Source organism: Mastigoproctus giganteus, chromosome 2, assembly GCF_048544385.1.
Source record: "Mastigoproctus giganteus isolate SK-2022 chromosome 2, ASM4854438v1, whole genome shotgun sequence".
Classification (NCBI taxonomy): domain Eukaryota; kingdom Metazoa; phylum Arthropoda; class Arachnida; order Uropygi; family Thelyphonidae; genus Mastigoproctus; species Mastigoproctus giganteus.
Window position 1 is genome coordinate 207318481 of NC_143576.1, and position 14299 is coordinate 207332779.

Sequence of the window (14299 nt, forward strand, 5' to 3'; positions counted from 1 at the left end):
TGCTGTATAAGCTTGCTTTCTTGCATCATATGCCTCTGCTAATGCTGTTCATAATAAATAATATAATGCCTACATACGAATGTACAGCTGGTATAGATCAAAATGTGTCACTAATAATAACAGCAAAATCAAAACATAGCAATCTTGTTATCACTTGCAAAGAATCTATTGAATTTCTCCACACCACAATAGTTATCTTTCTCATATTACCTAAATTAACATGTTAGCCATCTACTACAAATACAAATGTTTACCACATAGAAACTAAAAGATTAATATTTTAAATGAGAATTATGAAATTCTAGAGAGTATTAGAATATCTAACTAAATATTTCTCTTCATTAATAAATATGACATGCTCCAAACTTATACAGCTACTTCAAACCTGTTTAAATAGAGATGGATGTTTTTTTGGTCCTTTTAACTCAGATTACAGTTTTACACTATTAAAAAGTATGGTACAACATGTTCATGAATGTTCACTTTCTTTACTCTCACCTAGTTTTATTCTCAGAAACCTTGGCAATGTTAGTGATGAACACAGGGAAAAATTGCACCAGGACACCAACTATGGAAATGGGAGGACAAAACATGGGTTGCACCCTCCTTGACCACCACCATGCTGGACAATAAGGGAGAGAGAGAGAGATATACACAAAACTTGTGAACAATTACAGAATAATGTAATACATATAATAGTTGTGTGTTACCTAAGAGTAAGAATAGGTGCATGTATACTTGCATGTACACCAATGTTAGAAGCAGTATATAAATTTGATGAATTTGAAGTGCTGGTCAAGTCATCAAATGCAGACACTGTGGGGATATCAGAGAAGTAGTGTCACTCAGATATAAGGAATACAGAATTTAAATATGGAAAGTACAATGTGTACAGAAAGGATGAGGTGGGGGGAAGGCTTATATCCTTAGTTAAGCAGCACATAAAATCTAAGGCAGTGCATCCATTTGACATGGGTGGGCAGTGCAATGCTGAGTCAAATCTGGTGTAACATAAGCACCTGGAAAACAAAAATGAAAGTAGAAGTGTGTTATAGGCCTAATGAGTAACTATACAGAGAAACAAGTGGGTAGGAAATCAGAATATTTTATATTGGTAGATTTTAACTTTCCAGTTATTGACTGTAAATAGTGGCTTGGACACACACACACACACACACAGATTTATTGGATGACTGTTTCCTACAGCAGCACGTTAGAGAGAGAAACAGAAAGTAGCAAAGAATTTAAACATCTAAAAGGAATAGCTTAGGCATACTCACTGGGCAGTCACAGTCAGGATAATTATCTGGTACGTACAAGGTTAGCCTAAAAACTCCTCCCTGATAAATTCCATAGCGTACAAATATCACTGCAAACCATTCTAGAAAAATAAATAGGAAACAAATATAAATAACAGTGTGTGTGTTTCCATACATAAACATCTGTTTACTCACCTTTTTACTATTAATTTCTTACATAAACAACTAATTCATTCTTAGTGAAATTTGAATAAACAGCCTTTTATTTCAGTGGGCATGTTAAATTTTTCATTTTCTGTAAGCTTGAGTTTGGTGGTACATTACTCTAAGATTATTGCTACCAAGATGCAAAATTTTGTATTTTCCAGTATTAAACCTCAACTGCCACATCTCAAGCCCATCCAAATAATTTATCTATGGCTTGTTAAAGTAGTATACCCTGATTACTTCAACTTACCCTGCCACCTATGTATCTTCTCAGCAAACATGGAATTAATAATAAATAAAATAAATTTCCATTTATTCTTTAGACACCTAAAGCCAAAAGAGTTATATACTCATTGACTGCAACTAGATTATCAGTGTCACAGTTTATAATGTGAAAGTGCACTTTTTGTGGCAGCTCAAGCTCACAACCTTACTTACTGCCATGCATGCTAACCAATGGACCACAGCTAGCCTGAAACTTTGTAAAAGACTACTTCAAAGGAGATCCATCCAAATAGTTGGTACAAGCTATTCAGTCCCCAAACATTTTTACTGGGTGTGACAGGAGCATAATTTAAAGGATGCACACATTCATAAAACATAAAATTAAGATCACATAAGTCAAACAAAATATAATTCACCAAACAGAGAACTTTACCTCTGTGCATTGGTAGTTATAAAATATTAACTCAAAAACAGGCCCTAACTTCAAGCCATCTAAGCTACTAAAATGAGAACTTCCAGCCCCGGGGAGTGAATACCATGTCATCATATCCACACTGTGAAGTTGCCACCCCTTTCACCATGGAGGCAAGTTGGCTACCATCTCTACCAAGAAATTAAATACCATCTTGATTTATCAATCAGGTTCTCCATTTAAAAAACAGTAATAAAAGCACTAAAACAACTCTTATCTACAAACAATATTGTCAAATTTGCCACATTCATACTGATGTACTTTCACTAACTGCACCCTTAGCCCAACATAGTTATGATAATGGAGCATGATATAGATACCTGTCTAGTTCTCCACAGACAAAATTGAGATTCAGACAAACCTAGCCCGCACAGGTTGACTTTATTGGTTATGTTCAATCAACAGGGTTATATTCAATCAACAGGAAGTAGCTATAAGACTAAACTTTTAACCATAGCTTTTTCTTATATTCTACTGTGGTTACATAAGAAATGAAGGGGTAAAGTCTCCCTCTTTCAGAGTTATACCATTTGTTGCCATATTTCTATTAATCATCATTAAATATTCCTCCACTCAGATCTTAATTTAGTATTAGCATGGCCACATAGTGCAAGGAAGCCTATGGCTTATGCTGCAACAGCCAAAAAATGAAAAAGAATAAAATAAGAAAAAAATTTTAAAAAATAAATAATTAATAAAAGAAAAGGAAATAGACAACCTATGCATTCCCCTCCTCCTGTAGGTAACTGTCCAGCTGACCTTTGAATTTCCCCAAACTGTCAGCCTCTGATCACCCATGTAGGTAACTTATTCCAGTAATTTATAACATGCTGGCTAAATTAAAAATTCCTGCAATCCAAGCTAAATATCTACCCCCATAACTTGAAATTATGGCCCCTAGTTCTAGAATCATTTAACCATTAAAATTTCATCCTCATTCATTTCACTTATACCTCTCAGAGCCTTAAACACCTCAATCAAGTCTCCTCTAAGGTTTTTTTTTTTTTTTTTTTATGAGCATTAGCAACTGCCATATTGCTCCGGGAATATGCGGTGGTCATTCCCTGACCTTTCCGCATCCTCTGTATTTGGTAGTGACGGGCTCAAACCCCAGTCTAATCAAGAAGCATGTGCTATGCACTGCTGCTCCTTCCCACCTGGCTACAGAGGTGCCACTCCTCCTCCTCCTCTAAGGTGACTAATTTCCAAGCTCTGCAGCCTCATATGGATGCCTTTTTGCCGACCTCACCAGGAGAGTTACCTGTCTTTCGACCCTTTCAAGAAGCTCAATGTCTTTCTTTAGGTGCAGTCTCCATATTTGAACACAGTAGTAGTAGTGGCATGTGATGCAAGAAAGCAAGTGTATGAGCTTATGCAGCATCAGCCAAAAAAAAAAAAAAAAAAAAAAAAATCACACCATTCCCTCCAAATGCCTGTCCAGTTCCTCCTTAAATTTATTCAACCTATCAACTTCCACAACAACAGATGGAAGTTTGTTCCAGCAATTAACCACCCACTGGCTAAAGGCAAATTTCCACACATCTATTCTACATCTGTCCTTTCTTAATTTGAATTTATGCCCACTTAGGTTCCTAATCTGAACAAGTGGAAGGATCCCATCAGAATTCAGCGTGCTCAACCCATTCAAGGCCTTATATACCTCAATCAGATCACCGCGCAGGTGCCTAGTCTCCAGCCACTGCAATTTGCAGAACTTAAGCCTCTCTTGGTAAGAGGATCCCTTCATTCTCCTCACCAATCTTGTTGCCCTTCTCTGTACACGCTCAAGTAAATCTACATCCTTCCTAAAATGAGGCCTCCAGACATGTACGCAGTACTCAAGGCGTGGCCTGACCCTTGCCTTATACAAAGGGACAATCACCTCCTCCCTGCTAGCAAAATTCCTATATATCATTGACAAAACCCCATGACATGCTGTGGTCTAACAACAGCCTTATAATAGGATTATGATGTCCTTATCTCTACTAACAAATGTTCGATAAATCATTGATAGGAGACCATGGGCCTTCCTTACAACCTGTCTACAATTCTGACCGTATCATAACACCCAAGTCCCTTTCCTCCACTACTGGCTTTAGTTCAACTTCACCAAGTGTATAAGTTATATTGGGTTACTGTTCCCCAGGTGTAATAACTTACACTTTCTGGATTAAAACATAGCTGCCATTGTTCTGACCATCCCTGAAGCCAATCTAGGTCATTGCTGCTTGGCAGTGATCCTTAACTACTCTAGCAATCTTTATATCATCTGCAAATTTAGACATCATGCCCTCTATCCCTTCATCAATGTCATTTACGAAAATCAAAAACAACAGTGGTCCTAATACTGATCCTTGGGGAACCCTACTTCATACATCAACCCAATCTGAAGAATAACCATTTATCAACCCACTGCCTCCTGCCCTGAACCCATCTTGCTATCCATCTAAGAATGATTCCAACCTGTTCCAGCTTATAAAGTAACTGCTCCTGTGGAAATGAGTCAAATGTTTTGCTGAATTCAAAATAAACAATGTCGAAATTATTCCCTAAATCCAGCTCATGAGTGACCCTGTCAAAATAAGCTAACCAGATTTGTTAAACATGATTTTCCCTTTACAAAACCTTGCTCAGTATCCTTCAGAATTCCATTTCTATCTAAATGATCCTGAAATCCATCCTAAATCACTGCCTCCATGATTTTCCCTACTACTGAAGTTAGACTGACCGGTCGGTAATTTCCCACTTCACTCTTAGAACTGCCCTTATGTATTGGAGATGCACTTTTCCAATTCAACAGAATCATTCTGAGTGCAGTGAGGCTCTTATAATTAACCTCAATGATTCAATGCACTCACTTGCCGCCTCCCTTAAGATTATAGGGTATATGCCATAAATCCCAGGAGCCTTACTGGCCTGTAGGCTTGAAAATTCTTTCATTAAATAATCGTGTGAAATTTCAATATCAATCACATATTTTTCAACTTCACTCCACAATCTCTCTTTGACAAAGGATTTTTCTTCTGTAAATATAGATGCAAAGTAACTGTCGAGTTCATCTGCAACATCAGCTGGGGTATCTAATACTATTCCATGTCCATTACAGAAGGGTCTGATCTGGTTTGTCCTCTTCTTTGCATTTATATATGTGAAGAATTCCTTATTCCTCACTCTTTGTTCTCTTTGCCAGCAATTTCTCATAATTTTCCTTTGCCAGCCTAACCTTTTCTGTGGCACTATTACAGATCAATTTATAGCTGTTATAGGCTTCAGTACTTTTTATTGCTCTAACTTTTCCATCTCATCTTTTTCCTCAAGTAATCTGTCAACTTCATCATTCATCCAACTTGGAATCCTGCTCATGGAGTTTTTTTCTTAATGGTATATATGCATTCAAGGCTTCTGTGATTAATGTTTTAAAAGTATACCATAATTCAATTGTATTTGCTCTCTCTGCAATATCTACCCAGTTAATAGAGGCCATGTAGCACCTTAAGGCATTGTAATTTCCTTTTCTGAAATTATAACCCATTCCTTTGCCTTTAACTACTGCCACCTCTCTCTCTTCATTATCCATCGTAGAACTCCACGATCACTTCCTGCTACTAGTTCCTGTACTGTCAGCCCTATTGTCATCTTCACTTCACCATTCTACTGTTGGCATTCATGACGAGCAGATGTGCCTATTACAGCTCTTCATAGTGACATTAAAGAAGCATAGATAAGAGGGGATTAAAGAAGGGATTAAATTTTTTCCCCATAATAGTTTGATTTATTTTTTTATATTATAAATATAATTTTTTGAAAGTTTCTTGTATGAATAATTAGTAAATTTCATAATGGTTATTACAAGATCCACCTTGAACACTTCATCAGAGGGTACCATGACTCATATGGAAATAGCCAATGGCGATTTACCGATGAGTCACGACTTTATCCTTTGCAGAACCTGTAGCATGCATTCCAAGGTGGATAATCCTAGCTCACTTGGAGATTATTTTCTTTGTCACCATTGTAAGGAGTGCACCGATCTTAAGTTGCAATTTGATGCATTGCTAGAACAATGAGTCACTGAAAAAAATGGGTGCTTGCCCTTGAGAATAATGTAACTGGGAGCTCATCAGGGACTCAAGACTTTAGCAACAGAATAACCAAGAACAGAATAACCAAGTGCAAACTAAACGATTTAGTTCTATTAGGAGACTCCATTGTCACGGAAACGGGAAATATTTTTTGTAATAAGGATAGGTGGACTAGAACCAGGGTGTGTCTGCTGGGAGCAACTATTAATGATGTCACCAACAGACTGTCAGATTTTAAGGGGGGGGAAGAGAATATTATTATTCATGTGGGGATTAATGACATTAAACATACACGCTCTGACGATTTGTTAGACAAATATAGGACCATGCTGAAGAACCATCGCGAGTTAGGTCACAATGTATATGTGTCTATAATTCTGCAGGTTATAATTTCAGGAAAGGAAATTACAATGCTTTAAGGTGCTACATTGCTTCTATTAACTGGGTAGATATCTTACAGAGAGCGAATACAATTGAATTATGGTATACCTTTAAAACAATCACAGAAGCCTTGAATACTTATATACCATTATAAAAAAAATACTCCACGAGGAAGATTCCAAGTTGGATGAATAATGAAGTTGCCAAATTACTTGAGCAGAAAAAGATGGCATGGAAAAGTTACAGAGCAAGCAATAAAAAACTACTGAAGCCTATAACAGCTACAAATTGATCTGTAATAATGCCACTGAAAAGGTTAGGCTGGAAAGGCAAAGGGGGGATAAGTAATTCTTCATATATATATAAATGCAAAGAAAAGAAGGACAAACCAGATCGGACCCTTATGTAATGGATGTGGGATAGTATTAGGTACCCCAGCTGAAGTTGCAGATGAACTCAACAGTTACTTTGCATTGATATTTACAGAAGAAAAATCCTTCACGTCAATGAGAAATTATGGGAGTGAAGCTGAAAAAAATGTAATTAACAATGTTGAAATTGCACATGTTTATTTAATGAAAAATACTTTCGAGCCTACAGGCCAGTAAGGCTCTTGGGGTTGATAGCATTTACCCTATAATTTTAAGGGAGGAGGCAAGTGAGTGCATTGAACCATTGAGGCTAATTATGAGAGCATCACTGGACTCTGGAGTGATTCCATTGGATTGGAAAGTGCCAATGTATCTCCAATACATTGGTGGTTCTAAGGGTGAAGTGGGAAATTACCAGCCAGTACGTCTAACTTCAGTAGTAGGGAAAATCATGGAGACTATGATCAAGGGTGGAATTCAGGATCACTTAAATAGAAACGGAATTCTGAAGGATACTCAGCATGGTTTTGTAAAGGGAAAATCATGTTTAACTAATCTGGTTAGGTTATTTTGACAGGGTCACTCATGAGCTGGATTTAGGGAATAATTTCAACATTGTTTATTTGGATTTCAGCAAAGCATTTGACTCAGTCCCACATGAGTGGTTACTTTATAAGTTGGAACAGGGTGGAATCACAGGGAAAATCCTTAGATGGATAGCAAGGTGGCTTCAGGCAGGAGGCAGAGGGTTATGATAAATGGTTGTTCCTCAGATTGAGTTGATGTAAGAAGTGGGGTTCCCCAAGGATCAGTATTAGAACCACTGTTTGTTTTTGATTTTCATAAATGACATCGATGAAGGGATAGAGGGTGTGATGTCTAAATTTGCAGATGATGTAAAGATTGTTAGAGAAGTTAATGATTGTAGCCAAGCAGTGATTCTTCAGAATGACCTAGATAGACTTCAGAGATGGTCAGAAAAATAGCAGCTATGCTTTAATCCAGAAAAGCATAAAGTATTGCACATGGGGAACAGTAACTCCAAAATAACTTGTACATTTGGCAAAGTTGAACTAAAGCCAGTAGTGGAGGAAAGGGACTTGGGTATTACAATACGATCAGATATGAAGTTCTCCAAGCATTGTAGACTGGCTGCAAGGAGGGCCCATGGTGTCCTATCGATGATTTATCAAAAAATCACTAGTTGAAAGGATATATGATCCACTGGTATCATATAACAGTGGAGACAGTTTGGCACATATCAGTTATGTCCAGAACAGCAAAACATTAGGCAGCAAACAAGTGGCTTTTAACACATTTGCTGCCATTTATATTTGAAAGGGTTCTCTGGGGTGCTGCAAAAAAGTAGGCACTGCTATTTAGTAAATGGATTTCATTTGTGAAGAATTATCACTCCAAGTGATAGCGGCATCTGTTGTTTTTGCACCATTTATCATCAACAGATGCAATTGAAAGAGATTCAGAATCTGCATAACTTAAATAGAATTCTATTTCAATATTAGATGACACATTATAAAGAGCTGATTCAATATTGTCATTTCAACATAGTGTCCATCCCTGTTTCTTTTCAGTCCTATTGTCCCAAAGCTGTGGATCCATTATAATAACCATTTATGGTAAAATTTTACAGGGAAACACTTTTAACACTAAATTTTATCAGTTAAATTTTACACACACTAAAAATGATATTTTGCTTTTTACAAACTAAAGAATTAAAATTCAGCAAACTAATCTTCAAAAAAATTTTACCTTTTCTTCTTGGAGAAAATACTAAACTAGGTAAAATGAATTCAATCAAAAGCAAAGTACATATATGTAACTCTGAACCAAGTATAGAGTTTTCACAGCACTCTCCAGACAGTGTGAATGATGCTAAACAAAATCCCAGCCATAATGCAATAGCCCATGGTTCAATCAGTGTGCCAATATTGCTCAGTTCATTTTATGTGCCTTTCTTTTTACTTGTACAATTGAATTGAAACATTTGTGTTGAGGCACAAAAACTGCAGTTCGTTTGGATGAAAGTTTGTGTTCCAGCAGCAAAAGTGTTAACTGCTGAATTAGTAACCCTTGTAAATCAAGTATCAGAGGCACAGGTCAGAATACAAACAGAGATTCATACAATAAATTCAGTAATCCTTTGATCCTATTAACCCTCATAAGCTTAGCATACAGGTCAATTTTATTTTTCAGATATTCAATACTTTACCTGCCTATCCCAGAAATGTCATTTAACCCCAAAATTGGAGGAGAGCTAGTTTGATTAAGTTTACCATTCAGTAGCATAACTGCATAAATTATGTTTCAATTTATGATTTCTGCACCATTCATTCAGTCTTTGCAGACAGTTTTCTTCAAGTTATCTCCTTGAAACTCCATTTATTTAGTGGCAGCCACATAAATTGTATCATCCACTTAAAGTTTAATATTTCCTTAATTCCTTCCATAGGCAAAATTACGTCATCTCAAGATACTATTATATCATCCTGTAAAACTAGTGTGATATTGCATCATCATTCTGTAATATTTGAGTGGGATTGCATAAAAACATCCACCTGCTGCTATTTGTCTTCACTTCCTATTCAGCAGCAGTATGACACTCAGTCAACTCCAAGGAAGAAAAGCAATTATTGCTTCTAATAAGGAGCACTTTTCTAGTAGACAGTTTCAAAATCTCTACTGTGTTAAGGTTACTTAAAAAGAAACACGAGACCAGAGCTGTCAAGAGAAAATCTAGAATCAAACTGATATAGAAAAGTACTGCACTCTACAGGACAGTTTTGAAACATCTATGCCTCTGTGATCATTATTCAAGTTCCACAGATCTGAAATCCAAGCAGAAGGAGCATACTGGGGTGAATGCAAGTGATAGAACTGCCTGATGAAGACTTGTGATGAGTGGTCTGAAAGCATATCAACCTTGTAAGAAGTCCTTATTGACAAACTCCATGAAGAAAAAATGATTAACCCGGGCCAAAGAACATGCTAATTGAGCCACTAAGCAATGGAATCTCTAATATTGCTCTGATGAATCCAAATTTAACCTCCACAGATCAGAAGATAAATGCTGCATTTGGCATAGATCTAACAAAGCTTATCATCCTGACTGTATTCAATCAACAGTAAAGTTTCTATTGGGTCAGATGGTTTTGGGATGCATAATGGGCAAAGGTATGGGCAGAATACATTTTGTAAATGGCAGTTAATGGTGACTACTACACAAAAATTTTAAAGCAGACTCCTCCTGCCTATCATTGGAGGCCTCTTTCAAGACAGAAAATTGTTTTTCTGTAACTCTGCCTTGCCTCACTGCATATAAGATTAGTACGTAATCATTTAAAACAACTTCTAGAATGCTAATTTTAACTTTGTTCAAAGACGACTGTTTCATAATATTTTTAAAATCTTTATTGAAGAAGTTCATACAAGACTAATATCCAATCCTTAACATGGTCAGGAAATAGCTCCAATTTGAACTCTACTGAAACTGCTGGGGTATCATGGGACAGGGAATTATTGCTACAAGGATATCAAGTAAGATAACATTGCAAGAAATCACTGTTTGTGTCTGGTATTATGAACTAAGCAGCAATTATATCAAGCACATCTGATATACTCCATGCAAGACAGGTGAAAGGCAGCAATTGCGGTGACAACAATTATACTGATATCTGTTATAGACCTAATGGTATCACAAGTGTATTTGTTTGCTGCTAGTGTATTTTTTTTTTTTTTTTTTTTTTAATTTTATTACATAATGTTAAATTCAAACATTGGTCACAATGAAAAGGCATTCATATGGCCTGCAGTGTATCTCTGTGATTATCTGTGAATAAATATGTCTAAATAGTTGTTTCTTTAACACATTTGCAGCCACCTATAATTGGGAGGCCTGTTCGATGTGCTGAAATTTTTGGAATGTTGAGAAATAACATTCCAAAATCCACATCATTTTGAAAATTTGTAAATAATTGGTTGAAAAGTAAAGGTCTAGAATTCATAACTAAAAGCAAATGCTTACTTTTGGGCTGAGTACTGTAAATCAGAACAAAACTCAATTTTGTCAAGAGTTTATTCTGTGTATCATCATCATCAGCCATTTTCAATCCACTGCAGGATGAAGGCCTCTCCAGCAACTTTCCAGTTCCTTCTGTTTTGAGCACTGGCCATCCATTTACTACTCAAAAACTCATGAATTTCATCTATCCATCTCCGCCTTTGTCTTCCAGGTTTTCTTCTAGCTCCTCTTGGGTACCATTCTGTTATTTTCTTAGTCCATCTGTCATCATGTCTTTGAGCTATGTGTCCTGCCCAAGACCATTTTAGTTCTTTAGTTTTGATAAGAATGTCCTTTACTTGAGTTTGCTGCCTAATCCATGTGTTTCTCTTCTTATCTAACAGTCTGATTCCCAATATAATTCGTTCCATTCTTCGCTGTGTAGTTCTTAGCTTCTCTTCCATTCTTTTGGTGAGTGCCCAAGTTTCACTTCCATAAGTCATGGTGGGGAGTATACATTGATTCATTATTTTCATTCACATTCACATTCATTCTGTGTATATAAACTTAATAGAAGCAAAAAAAACAAAATAAAAATGTGTACTAAACTGTAACCAAAAACAAATCATTGATGCTAATAGCCCAGAGTTCAATCAGTGTGCCAAAAGAATCAAGCACAGTTCATTTCATGTGCCTTTACACCACTCATAGACTGACCATCTTAGAGTGAAACTTACATGTTATTAACAAGCTTTGATACCCTGTGTTTCTAGAATGGTTTGTTGTAAACTACCATGACATCTGAAAAAGACTGTCTTAAGTGCAAGACTGAGCAAATAGCAGGAAATGGAGAAATACCCATAAAAGTAAAGTAAATAAATATCCACATAGATTAATTTGTTGAACTTATACACTCACTAAGAGGAGAGCCTGCTGATGGTATAACGTACACTCCTGCTAACCTCTGCTTCTGTAGTAGGACGCTGCAAAAAATTACAAAATAATAAATAAATGTCATAATAAATCAATATAATATATGTGGGTCATCCCAAAGTCATTACAGTAGACTTTCAGAATAGCGGCACCTTTGGGAATTCGAGATGCCGTTATTTCAATTTTTCTGTTATCTAGAAGGTTTTCATCTAGAAGGTTTAAATAAGAAATAGAGACTAAGAATATAATTTTATTTACTGCACATTAAAAAAACAAACATGTTGACTATTCAATGTTATATTCTGCCATTGATACACTCCTACTTACACCCATTCTATTTTATATTATTATATCAAGTTTGTCATTAAGCTTTAAATGTTGTTCTTCTCTGTATGAGGTTTATTAACTTTAGGAGCATATAGAGTGAGGGGTTTTTAATTTAAAATAAATGTAAAACAGTGGTATAATCCATGATATCAGTACAGAATTCACTTTCAAAATGATGAACTTAGAAGACAAATACAGTAATCATGTGATTTGCTGTTTTCTTTTTTCAGCACTGCAAGACATCTGTGCTATATGTAAACACCTGATCTCAATGTGCCATTATTTCATTTTTTTATTCTGAATAATTGTTGCTCTAAGTGCTATGTAATTCTTAAAAGGAAACATTTATATAACAGCAGAACAATAAATAGTAACCAAACTTATCTGGAAAAACAAAATCTAAAGTTGCTTGGAAACACATAAATAACAAGAGTACTTGCTGGAAGATTAAGACAATTTGTATGTGAATGGACACATTTGAAATGACCATGAAACGCACACACACACATATACACTTCAGGGCCCACATGTGAAAAACATACTCCAGAAAGAAATAGAAGGTTCCACTTCCTTTTCCCCCCTTTTTCTGGAGTTTAGGGAGCACAAAAAAAAGATGCAGAGAAGCCATATCTGATGACTGTGGAAGCTGCCTCTTCTTGCTCTTCTGTTAAGTGTTATGGAATGTTACTTGACTGTAGTCAAGTAACATTGAGATGTTACACTGTAGTGTAACATCTCAAATCTTCTGTTTAAGCAGCCTGACATGCATTAATTAAAATGTTAATTACTAATTAAGAATTGTTAATACCAACTTCAGCCATTTCACAAATAATGATTGTTCTGTGATTTAAACTATGTTACGGAACTACACCTACTGATTTCATTGTCTATTAGTTGAAAGGCATCCAGAATGCCTGTTGCCTTTGACATACATCAGCTCTGTTATATTACAATGGAACCAATCACAAATGCATGCTGGCCCATTGTTGCATATTTAAATGCTAGCTGTCTCAATTAATAAGTTTTGGATGCCGTCTTTTTGATTTTCATATAAAATTTAATGCACGTGCAATGTTTTATAGTAATGAACAGGCCAAATGCATAGGATCATCATCAAAACAACCTGACTTCAACTGCTAAGCATGGCATGAATAACTGAAACAACGCGTAAAGTAACTTTCGTCAAAGCAGAGTCCTCTGCATGGTGAGATTCATCCCACTACATTACCGGAGTAGTTCCCCCTTCCACTACCATTAAGTTATCTGTATAGAGCAACTTAAAAAGTAGCAGATATATCAGTCATGTTAAAGCAGAGAGGCTGAGATTATTTCACTAACTGGAAATGCCAGTAATAACCCAAAAATATGTAAAGATGCTGATATTAGCATGCAGGCAGTGAGAAGATGGGTTAACAGTTTAAAAAGTTGTGGCAAGACCCTGAATGGCAGTTGTCAAATATTAATGACTTTGCAATGATAGTGACAGATTGCAACACCAGACCAATTAACTAACGTAGGATAACGATGGGTCAACTGTTGATGATCCTGCTCAGGTAGCTAACAAACTAAATGAATACTTTGCATCGACATTCACACATGAGGAGTTATTCAGCGAGGGGAATGCCATAGGTGTTTTCAACTCTGGCAGTAAGCTTGATAATCTTGTATTAACTGAGAGTAAAGTGCAGGAGAAATTATTGAATATAAACATAAGAAAGTCACCTGGGGTGGACAGAATCTATCCAGTTATATTAAAGGAGGCAGCAAAGGAAGTAAGCAAACCCTTAGCTATAATTATGAGAGCTTCCTTGGACTCAGGGGAGGTACCCATGGACTGGAGCTCTGCAAATGTGACCCAAATCCACAAAGGAGGATCAAAGGGAGACACAGGTAATTACAGACCTGTTAGTTTAACTTCTGTTCCAGGGAAATTAATGGAGGCACTGGTTAAAGAAGCATTGCAGGATCATCTAGATAAGACTTCAGTTATAGCTTGAACACAGCATGGGTTTGTTAAGGGGAGG

General features: G+C 36.3%; 1 protein-coding gene across 4 annotated transcripts in view; it reads right to left on the reverse strand.

Moving 5' to 3' along the window:
* Positions 1-14299, reverse strand: part of peo (ubiquitin E2 variant domain-containing protein pendolino) — a 111383-nt gene that overhangs the window by 29750 nt on the left and 67334 nt on the right. For all 4 annotated transcript variants that reach the window (XM_090368933.1, XM_090368935.1, XM_090368932.1 and 1 more), the window contains 2 exons: positions 11934-11998; positions 1281-1381 (listed from right to left, as the gene is read on the reverse strand). In XM_090368933.1, coding sequence (XP_090225059.1) covers positions 1281-1381; positions 11934-11998 — 166 coding nt within the window. The remainder of the gene's footprint in view (positions 1-1280; positions 1382-11933; positions 11999-14299) is intronic.